Source organism: Quercus suber, unplaced genomic scaffold, assembly GCF_002906115.3.
Source record: "Quercus suber isolate HL8 unplaced genomic scaffold, Cork oak 2.0 scaffold_29, whole genome shotgun sequence".
Lineage (NCBI taxonomy): Eukaryota > Viridiplantae > Streptophyta > Magnoliopsida > Fagales > Fagaceae > Quercus > Quercus suber.
The window spans coordinates 1272532-1284824 of record NW_027069494.1 but is presented as its reverse complement, the minus strand read 5'-3'; the positions used below and the strand labels follow the sequence as shown (position 1 = coordinate 1284824).

Below are 12293 nucleotides of genomic sequence, written 5' to 3'. Positions count from 1 at the left end.
AAGAAGAAGGAAATTGTTAATCAGTGCACGAAGAGCCAAAGCTGCCCTACTGGTTTTCTACACTCTGAAGCAGAAAGAAGAGCTCTGACTAGCTAGGCCCTTCAAGTTAAGGACTAATAACCTATGTGTTATTTGAGTGTATTGAATATACCAATTAAAGTTGCTTTATGGATACCATTAGGTCTCTTTCTCCACCTCCTTTAAAGGAGAAAATCCACCATGTTTTCATTGCATGCTTCCTCTCTCTCGCATAAGGGTGGACCTCATACTTGTGGGGTCCACCCTCATGCGAGGGAGAAGAAGCATGCAATCAAAACACAATAAACCCTCTCTCCCTTTAAAGGTGATGTTTGCCAACATAGGTTTTTAAAAGTCAACATTGTTGAAAAGATCCTCTTAACTCCCAAGTTCTAGGAATGGGCATTTGGCATGGATAACACAATTTAGCAATTAGCGAATAGCGAATGGCTTCAGTAACATTGATACAATTTGGCAATTTTGATTAGAGCCCATTTTTAATCATAGAGCAATAATTTTTTCATTGATAACAATCAATTTTTCTGTGATTGGCTTCAGTATGTCAACTGTGAAAGTCAAATTTGAATTGCATTTGGCTTGATCTACTTTTCTTGTAGTGTATTGGGTGGCATGAAACAGAGCTCTTTGAATGTATTTGGGTTCACATCTATATTTTCTTAGTGAAACTCTCTCTTACACACCACCAACAATAAGCCTAAGGTAAAACTATTCAAGTTCTTGTCTACTTGTTTCTTTGTTCTCTCTCTTTTTTCTGCAGAAATTTATGATAATTAACTAATAAATTGACATAAAATCTTTTGCTATTGAAACATTCTCTACTGGGAAAATTGGGAAGTTTGAATTAAAAAACTTATCAAACTTGACTAACATAGTAACATGTTAACTAAAGATCAATAAAGAGAAGCATAAAAGGTTTAGGGGGAAAAAACATCCAGAAAAAGTAGGGTACCTGTTACAGCGAAATCCAGAATCAGTGTCATTTTGGCAGATTCCTTTCCACTTTGATGGAATCGGTCCCAACTTTTCATCACTAAAGCTCTTGGATTTGGGCCAGACCCCTGGTAGTGGTATATTAAACCCATTGGACAAAAAGTGAGGCTAAAGAAAATCCAATACTTACGCAACAGACAATCAATGTTATCCATATATTGTCTAAAAGCCTGTCACATGATTCCGTTTCTTTTGTTGTTACTGGCAGACTTTTTGTTGTCAAACTTTTCCGACCATTTCCAAAATCAGAAGCTATGATAATCGAATCATATATAACTACTTTCATTGGTTAGTTACTTGGGTGTTTTACAAGTTATGAGAATAGATCATAAAATCTTCCATTAAAGTCCATTATTTAGATATTAGACATCCACATTTAAAGAAAAAAAGATTGACTTCTTTTAGGTTTCATTACGTCTGATTATCCACTTGAGCGAATCATTAATTATAGATCAAGTAGGCACATGTTAAAGATTAATAAATGCTCAATTATGAGTTTTAATAAACACTTATGTGTTAATGATTCATTAATTTATATGTGCAAATTCATTGTAGCCGTGTGTGCTTTTTTTGGATATTTGTGTATATCTCTTAACTTTATTATTATTATTTTATTTGTAAAAATGTATTTTTTTTTAATAAAGTATTAAATGCATCTTAATCAATGTTTTTAGGATATTCATTAACAAAATCTTGTTACAAATAATTTACAAACTAATATAGTAGTGAATGTGTTCAACAAAATTATAAATGAGTATTTGAATTACTTTTTGTTTATTGATAAAACATCAGATTATAAGACTTGTATAATAAAATCTATAATATCCCTAACACAACTCTTAAATTTATTTGTTTTATTTACTTATTTTTAAAGCCTAAAATTTATTTAGATTGATATATATTTTAATCAACTTTCAATGAAAAAATAATTAAAGAAAAAATATATTCAATCACTAGAAAGTTAATTCTACCTACTTATTATTATCCATTCATGTTGAGGTTCAGGTAAAAATCATTAGCAAGTGGGCAAAGTCAGAAAAGGAAAGAATCTTTCTAGATGCCGCTGTAGCTTAGATATTTACCAATGCCAATTAATGGTGGTCCCATGGATTAACAGTAAAGTCTACACAACTGGCCGAGTCTGCCTAGAAGACCCTCAATTTATTTATTTATTTATTTATTTTTATGAATATTCTCATGCATGAACATGGACCTTCTTATCTCTTTTGCTAAACTCAAGAAGTGGTCTATGCAATTACCACATCCATAGTTAGAAAAATTAAAAAAAAAATCAAATATAATACGATTACTTCAGACCTTGTAGTTTATAAATATCAGTTTCTCATAATTAATGTTAGGGTGACAGAACTCTCATTTTTTGCATTGAACGTACTAGTCAAAAGTCCAAATTCAATATATATTATTTGTCAACTTACTACATTTAAGATGATGTGTACTTGTCTTAGCCCCAAAAAAAAGAAAAAAAAAAAAAAAGGATGATGTGTACTTGTCTCAGCCGGAAAAAAATGTCACATTAATCACTTATTTTTTTTAAAAAAAAAAATTATCAAAATTATCAAACATTTTTACTATTTTTTCAATACTTCATAAAAAGTTTCATAAAATGGTAATGTATGTTATTAGAACATTCATTAGTAAAGAAAAATACTCACCAGTATCAAGGTTTCCAATAATGGTATCTTCTCCATATCTTGCCTTCTTCCAAATCGAGCTGGATGGATTGGACCCAACATGGTCGAGTTCCATAATGAAGTCCCATGATCGAGTTGTGTGTAATTTCCTTCCCTTGTTCAGGAAAACAGAGACCACTTTTGGATGCTCTACATTTTTATAAAAGTTTATTTATACAAGTTATATATATATATACAAGATAAGGAAGAGAGAGAAAATGAGAGTATATAGCAAGGAGCTAAAAAGGACAGCAGATTTCTTACTAGCTATCTCGGCTGCTACTTGGTCGTCTAAGGTTGCCGCAAAACCATTGATGTGCCTTGTGTATGAGTAAAATATAGATTCTTTTGCGACATCATGACTGCATGATAAAAAACTCAAGATTTGGATTGCAAAAAAGAAATGAATCATGTTCAAAAATCACTTATAATAATGAGTTCATGCGTGTACCTTGCCAAGAATGATCCAAGAAACTCATAGTGAGACTCGGTTATTCGATTTATATCAACTGAGGAGAGTTCTGGGCCATGTGAATGGGCTCCCAAGTACACCACATATGACTACAGCCACACACAAAAAAGAAAGGAAAGAAAAAGAAAAAAGATTGGACATAAATAATGAAATCATAAATAGTGCGCCTTCATACTCTGGACATATGAAATCATATTCAATATATAATGAAATCATAGGTGGGTAGCATAGGTGGACATAAATATGTGGACATAAATGAAATCATAAATAATGAAATCATCAAGATTGGACATAAATATTTTAATATATATTCAAAGACGAAGAGCTAGTGCTGACCTTTTGGGTAGCATAGGTGGGTCTCTGCACTATGTAGAGCAGAAGAAATGGTAGGAGGAAAAGGCCAGGCCTTGATAGTCTCATTGGCTATATCTTTTGTGAAAATTTGCCTGCGATTTATCCTTGTTTACTGCGCCTTCAACGGAGCAGAAAGTTGTCACTTATTTTATAGCGTGGAACACTGACGGCCGTTCTCGTTTTTAGAAATAATGAATGCAAAAGTAGTATATTTTATAGTGAAAGAATATATGTGAGTATCTTTATATATGAGACATGTGAATACAGTATAAGTAAGAGTGTAGTATAAGAATGTGTATTATACAAGTAATTTAATTGGGCCTAAAACTCACAATACTATAAACGTTAACAGCCCCCCTCAAACTAAAGGTGGATGTGAGACTTGAGATTGTCAACCAAATCACGAAGGTGTCCTTTAGGATGTGACTTGGTGAAGATATTTGCAAGTTGATATTTGAGGAGACGGAGAAAAGTTTGAGAGTATCATGGACAAGATGATAACGGATAAAATGACAATCAATCTCGATGCGTTTAGTCCGTTCATGGAAGACATCATTGTGAGCAATATGATTAGCACTCTAGTTGTCACAATAAAGAGGAGTAGCAAAGGATGTGGACACACTTAAGTCCTTAAGAAGCCATCGTAGTCAAATGAACTCAGATGTGGTATCAACAAGGGCACGATATTTTGCTTCAGTACTAGAGTGGGCCATAAAGGCTTGTTTCTTACTTTACCTGGAAATCAAAGAAGAACCAAGAAAAAAGCAATAACTAGTGGTGGACTTGCAATCAGTGGGATTTCCTGCCTAATTAGTATCAGAGAATGCACGGAGTCCAAGAGGAGACTGAGCTGAGTAGAAAAGGTCATGGAAGAGAGTGTCCTTCAAGTATCGAAGAATGCGCAGAACAGCAGTGTAATGAGTCAATCGTAGAACAGACATATACTGGCTTACCAGATGAACAACATAGGAAATTTCTGGACGAGTAACTGTAATATAAACTAAGCCCAATCATCTGTAAAGAGAAGGATTAGACAATGATTCTCCCCCCCCCACCCCCCCGAGGGAGTTAGATGCACATTAAGTTCAATTGGAGTGTTAACAGTCTTGCTGTCAGTGAATCCAGCTCAAGACAAAAGGTCAGAAGCATACTTAGCTTAAGTAATATAAAGACCATTTGTGGAATGAATGATTTCAAGACCCAAGAAATAGCTGAGATGTCCAAGATCTTTTATTTAAAATTGCTGACTGAGAAAATCTTTGAGTTCTTAAATGCCACTAAGATCATCATCACTTATGATCATATCATCCACGTATAGGAGAAGTAAAATGGTGCCTTTATCAATGCAACAAAGAAATAAGGCAGAATCATAAGGACCGGTAGTGTAACCTAAGCGAAAGATAGGGAAGCTGAACTTGGTAAACCGAACTCGTGGAGTTTGTTTAAGGCCATAAAGTGCACGTCGAAGGCAACAAACCTTGTTTGATTCAACAGAGAGACCAGGAGGAGGTTGCATATAAACTTCTTCACTCAAATCTCCCTTAAGGAAGACATTTTTAACATCCATATTAAAAGGATCTCATTTACTAGTAGCGGCAACAGTAAAGAGGGCATGAACAGATGAGATATAAGCAACTGGAGTAAATGTCTTTTCATAATCAATCTCATACTTTTGTGTAAAACCTTTTGCAACAAGACAAGCCTTATAGCGCTCAATGATCCCATCAAAGCAAGTCTTGATCTTGTAAATCTACTTACAACCAATCACAAACTGTTCAAGAAGGAGAGTAACCAGATCCCAAGTATTGTTTTTGGTTAATACATCAAGTTCCTCTTTCATCGCAATCTGCCATAAAGGGTCAGTGGCCATAAAGGGTCAATGGCGGCCTCACAATAGGTGTGAGGCTCATGGAGTGTAGGAAGGGCAGAGTAACAATTATAGTTAAGTAAATATGCAGGAATGGATCTTACTCGGGTTGAGTGACGAGATGGAATGTCTTGTGGAGGATCTTCAGGCGGAGCAGGAGCAGGGGACCTAAGTTCAAGCTGACTTGTCTAGGAGAAGCATAAAAAATATCTGGAGGTTGGATAGAGAAGTCCAAAAGAGGATCAAGAGTATTTATAGAAGGAACACGAGACTCATCTGGAAAGATTTCTAAAATAGAGGGGGTAGTGAGGGAAGAATGAAATTGAGAGAGTTCAACAAACAAGCGATGTTCCCAGAAGACAACATTACAAGAAACACGAAGATGATGAGAAACAAAATCATAACACCGATACCACTTTTGAGTTTCGCCATAACCAAGAAAGTAACGAAGTCTAGATCAAGACTCAAGTTTGTTGTGCTCATGAGGTTGAAGAAGAACAACAACAAGTAGATCCAAAGGAGCGAAGGTGATGATAGTTAGTGGGTGACCCAAAAAGGCGCTCATACGGAGTTTGATTATTGATGACAGTGCTTGGAATGCGATTAATAGCATGAAGAGCAGCTTCACCCCAAAATGAGGCAAGAACTTTGGCAGAAAGAAAAAGAGCACGAACAGCGTCAACAATATGACGAAGTTTTCGTTCAGCTCGACCATTTTGCTAAGAGGTACCTGGACAAGTTAGATGATGTACAGTGTCATACTAATGTAACAGAGCTTGAAAAGCATATTGAGTATATTCAAGAGCATTATTAGATCAAAAAATTTTGATACATTTGGAGAATTGTGTTTCAACCATTTTTGCGAAGTTGCTGTATATTGGTAAAATTTCATAACAAGATTTCATAGGAAAGATCCAACTATAACGAGAGTAATTATCAATAAAAACAACAGAATATCAATATCCACCAATACTAGCAACAAGAGAATGTCCCCAAACATCAGAATGAACTAACTCAAAAATACTATTAGAGATAGAATCACTATTATTAAAAGCTAAAACTGGCTGTTTTCCTAACTGGCATAAGGTATAATCAAAATTGTCTTTGGACATAGAACCTAATAGACCCTTAGAAGTTAACTATTGTACTCGAGAAGAGGGTGCATGACTAAGACAAGAATACCAAAGTGCGAGAGAAGGTAAGGAAGAAACCACAGCAATTGCAGCAGCAACAGAAACAGGAGCAACAAGTGGAAAATGAAGATTGTTCATGAGAAACATCCGCCCAACTCTAGGACCGGTCCCAAGCTCTTACCCCATCCTTGGATCCTGTACAGTACACCCAGAATAGTAAAAAATAAGGCAATATCCTAGTTTCGCTAATTGTCTCACAGAGCACAAATTATAGGATAGGTTAAGTACATGGAAGACCTTAGGAATAGAGATGTTGGAGGTCGAAACAAAACCTAGACTATTCCCATGCATGGTGGAACGATCAGCTATATGAATCTTAAGAGGATGTGGTACAAGATCAAGTTTGGAGAATAAGGATGAGTGAGGTGTCAAGTGATTGCAATGAGCAGATTCGAAAAAGCCAAGTTTAAGATTTACTGGGTAAATCGGAGAGAGCAGTGGAAAAAGATGCATTACCAGCCATACAAACAGTCTGAGTTATGATGTCCTATAGTTCAGTAGGGGAGAGGTTGATAGTGGATCCAGAAGACTGGAACTCAGCTAAAATGGAAGGTATTGGTGGAGTAGACTCAGTATTAGCAACTGCAATAGTAGATTTATTGCGACGGTAACAAGTCTTAATAGTGTGGCCAGAATGCTTGCAATAGTTGTAGAACTTTTTGTTGGTCTACTTGCGACGATTGCTAGAGCCAAAGGGATTACTTAATTGCTGAGATTGCTCTATGGGTGGAGCAGGAGGAGTAATAGCTAGAACATTAAGCTTATTCTAGGCTTGAAGGATTGCAAGGCGAGTTTCTTCTATAAACAACTCATTTACAACAATATCAAGAGAGGAAGGAGGACTGCGATTAAGAAGCTGACCTCGGATGGGTTCATAGTCCTTGTGAAGTGATCTCAGGAACTCATAGAGATGAAATTCATCTCTAAAAGCAGCATATTGTTAAGCATCTTTTGAGCATGCCCAGGTTGGATCGGAAAGGTCAATTTGGTCCCAAATGAAGCGAAGCTAATCATAGTAGTCATTAATGGTTGCCTTGGTTCTTGTTTAAGTTGATGCAATTCAACAACTAACTGATATTTCATGGATCTGTGAGTAGTGGAGTATCTTTTGGCCAACATATCCCATGCCAATTTTGCATTATCAAAGCTGCCCAACAGATTGGAGATGGAGGAAATTAAAGTGTTCTGAATCCACGTAAGGATCATGTGGTTATGACTATCCCATTCAATCATGCGATTAAGGAAGGCATCATCTTCTTCACTTGCCCCCTTGATAGGAATAGTGATTGCACCAGTACAATATTGCTAGAGCATGTGACCCTTAAGAAAACTGCACATAGCTTGAGACCAAGATAAGTAATTCTTATCCCCCTCCAATATAGTATTGATGGGGTGAGGAAGAAAAATATCTTTTTTATCCATTTAGAGACACAATATGCAAAAACAGACTGCAAAAATGAAATCTACGCAAAAACTAGGTAAGGAGAACCTGGACTACAAAAGTCAACCCTAGAGAAAAGTCAATGGTCAGAGTTAATCTTCGGTCAAAGGCATCGCTTGTTAATGGTCAAAGTCAACTTTGGTCAATGGTCGGTCAACGATAACGTCAGCTGGCGTGGCATGTGAAGCCAATAGTGGAATGGATGATGACATCAACCTTAACTAACGTGGCAGTGATGACATCATTGATGACGTCAACAAGAACAGAGGTCGGCACGTGAGGCACGTGACTAAGACGTAGCTTCTTTGGGCAGCGCGTGAGGGTGTGTGTAGGCTTCAATTACTGCAAGACTTCCATGATTAAGTAGATCGAGGTGAGACAATCACTATGGTACTTGTAAAAAATTTATCAAAGCAAGATGCACGGCGAAGACAATGAATGCAGTGGTTTGTGTGGTGCAGGACTCCTTAACGATGGTGGCTGCAGGCCTGAAACCCAAGGATAATGGCTAAGAGACGTCGGAGGTTCAACAGTAAGTGGCTATAGCAGTTGTTATGACGGCAAAAGTGATAAGAGTGGAGTAACACCAAGAGAGACAAGATTGCTAAGAGAAAGGTCAGAGCAGTGGCTCTGATATCATGTTAGAGATACTGAATGTAATAATATTGTATTTCATAGTAAAATAATATATATAAGTGCTTTTATATAGAAGGCATATAAGTTTAGTACAAGTAAGAGTGTAGTACAAAAACGTGTACTATACAAGTAATCTAGTTGGGCCTAAAGCCCACAACACTATACACATTAACACCTGTAATAATAATAAAATATGATTAAAATTCTTGTAATCAACTGATACTTAAAAAAGAAAAAAAGAAAAAAAAAACCGTGATACTTAAAAAAAGTAGAAAAAAGAAAAAAGAAAAAACTAATACTTCTCGATATTGTCAACAAAGACACCAAAGTATCAAATTATCAAAATAACAATAATAACAAAATATGTCACACTTATTTAATAAAAGTAAAGATCATTTTCATTTCATTAATTTTGTGATTCATATTAAATATTGTATAAATTTAAGAATGATATTATGTTTTGTATATTATCTTACTTATGAAATGGATTACTGGGACAAAATTGCCCTTTGCCTTTTTTGAGCAAATTATATAGCTTTATACCTCCTTTTCTAAACTAATTAGGGAAATGCCCCTCTTTTAAAACTTGATTTGTGATAGATCGAGTTTGGCCCTATAGTGGCGTTTTTAAGGACCTATAGTGGCATTTTGTAACTCGACTTCAATGAAATCGAGTTATAGGTAAAAAAAATGGCCTATAACTCGATTTCATTGAAGTCGAGTTAAAAAAATGTCACTATAGGTCCTTAAAACGTTACTATAGGTCCTTAAAAACGCCACTATAGGGCTCCAGAATATATATATATATATATATATATTTTTTTTTTTTAACTCGATCGAGTTAAAAAAATGTCACTATAGGTCCTTAAAACGTTACTATAGGTCCTTAAAAACGCCACTATAGGGCTCCAGAATATATATATATATATATATTTTTTTTTTAACTCGATTTATCATAAATCAAGTTTTAAAAGAGAGAAATTTCCCTGATTAGTTTAGGAAGGAGGGCATAAGGCTATATAATTTTTCTGAAAAGGGCAAAGGGCAATTTTTTCCTGGATTACTGTGACGATTGTGCTTGTAATTCTAATACAACATGCCATAATAATTTTAAAAGGGACATCGGGACAGGAACATCATTTTCGTTTACATGTCGGACATGACAAGTTAATTCATCATTAAAAAAGAAAAAGAAAAAGAAAAAGTTATAGCCATTTATTTTTAAAGATCCAAAAAGGTTGGTTTGATTAGATTGACTATAAATTGACCATCAATCTGGTCTTTAAAATGTAAAGATATGAAAAGAAAATTAGGAGCATGTTTAGTACACTTGTAATGATTATTATAGTGTAATAGGAATCAATATACAGGTTATATAATTCAATATATATACATATATATATATATATATATTACAAATAGTAAAAGAAGTTGTCATGGAATTATTATTCATATTCATCTGTTTGGTGATAACATTGGAACGGAATCCTAAGATATCATATTTTATAGTCACATGTCTTGGTTTCTTAGTATTTTATTATGTATAACAAATTATTTAATTATATTATTGTTCAAAATTAATATATTAGGACTTCACATGGCAACGGTGGTTATCCACCAAACAGATCTCTCTCTCTCTCTCTCTCTCTCTCTCTCTCCTTTGAAGTTGCCTTCCTTTTTCTTATCACTTGTCAAACTTGGCCCTCTCTTGTTGTATTTTACATTGTAATGTGGTTAGGTGTTAATTTTTGTGATTGAAATGTAGGAATTATAAGATAGGAAGTATAGACAACTATCTGAAAGGTAGGAAGTATGGACACTTCATTTAGAGCGTTATACCAAGGTCGTCTTGGCCATGCATGTTATAATTTTTCAGAAGAATTTGAGATTCTACCTGAATAGTGCACATTTCATTTCAAAGAAGAATGAGATGGAAGGTTAAATGAAAGAGTAATCAAAGGACATGTCACACGGTAGAATCTCGTACTCTTATATATGTAGTTCATTATATTGATGATTTAATGAACCACTATATTTACTTTTAAGTAATTTAAAAAGGGGGTAAAATTAACAAATTAACCTCCTTTGAGATTTGGGGTAATTATACTTCACCCCAAATTTTAAGAGAAATGATACTTTTCTCATTTAAGTTTTGAGGAAGTCAACACATTAGTTATTCTATTAATAACAATAACAAAACATAGCCCCTAAGTTTAAATCACAGTTCCATTCCTATTTATGTCCATGCCATTGGAATGTGATGATGCTATCTATCTGTATCAATGGATTAGTGGGTAATCATAGTCTCTAGATAAATTCAAAATTTTTGTTCCTATTCAATTAATATGCATGAAGGACAAAGTTTGCTACAAGTTGTAGCCAACAGCTACAACTCTCGATGAAAAAATTAACATAATTAAATATTTTAAAGGCTAAAATTCAAATTGCATTCTCTAAGTTTAACTGAAACTCATTTCAGTTTTCTAACTTTACTTTCGTTCAATTAATTCCTCTAAATTTCAAATTTATCTAATTCAGGTATTTTGCCTAATTCAGATGAAAATTTTCCATTAAGTATGCAATTAACTAATAAAAAACTGAAAAAAAAAAATCTATAAAATATTTTTATTAATTTTAGAAGAAGGTTTCTTTCTAAACAATTTGGGTAGAAACCCTTCAAACCCTTCCTAAATCTTGTTATTAAATGTTGTTGATGCCTAATTTTGACAAAACGGCCCAATGGTAGAAGAAGCCCAACAATATGAAAAAGGTGGAGAAAGAAAGCAGTAAAGTAAGGACTATTGGACCAGGATGGCAGGAATGATGGTCCACAAGCCTACAAAATAATAAGTGGTCTCAAAGAAAGCAAACAGGCCAAGAAAGCCCCAATGAATGAAGTATTAAGCCCATGGGAATCATGAGAAATGGAAAGAAAGCAAAAAGGGCTAGAGGAGCCCAAAGAAAGGAATTAGTAAATGGGATAGGTTCGAAGGCTGTACATATCACCACTAAGGTAGGTGAGAATGCATATATGGTTGGTTCTAGATCTTACACGTGGAATGGTTGTGAGCAAAGGTAGAGGAAGTGTTGGCTAAAAGATCCTATTCTTAATTTGTGCCAAAGGTGTGACTGCCTTGGGAAGGAAGTAAGATATGCACCTGATATGGTATTCAAGCACTCATAAAAAGGGAGATAGTGACTTTCCAAGGTCAAGAGCTATAGGGACACTCCTTATTGGTTGAATATATGCTGGACGATCTCAGAGACATGTGCATCACTCACAACACTACTAATGTCTTTCTCAATTTCTAGAATTGGTTTCCTAGGCAAAGGCAAAGTCACCTACCCATGGGTCCCAGTGCCACATTGGCGTAAGTTCTATCCTCTACTCAACAGATAATATCACAACTATGGAAGGGTCCAAAATAGGGAGATGATGACTTAATACCTGTCTTTATACTCAGCCATATTCCTCAGAGTATAAGAGGAACATGCAGCTGTATTGTTAGGGTAAGAACCCAAGTAGATATTTGTAGAAGACAGTAGAAAGTTGGTAGGAAGGAAAAACCTTATTGTAAGAGATTGACCTCTTTTCACAAATAATACAATC

At 34.9% G+C, this 12293-nt stretch overlaps 1 protein-coding gene across 1 annotated transcript; it reads right to left on the bottom strand.

Annotated features, from left to right (window-relative positions):
• Positions 1 to 892: 892 nt before the first annotated feature.
• LOC136066261 (subtilisin-like protease SBT5.3) lies at positions 893 to 3662 on the bottom strand. The gene is made up of 6 exons (XM_065770304.1): positions 3529 to 3662; positions 3172 to 3281; positions 2985 to 3082; positions 2703 to 2870; positions 989 to 1097; positions 893 to 902 (listed from the first exon to the last, which is right to left on the bottom strand). The coding sequence occupies exons 1-6, from the start codon at positions 3610 to 3612 to the stop codon at positions 893 to 895; spliced, it is 579 nt and encodes a 192-aa protein (XP_065626376.1). The 5' UTR covers positions 3613 to 3662.
• Positions 3663 to 12293: the final 8631 nt, after the last annotated feature.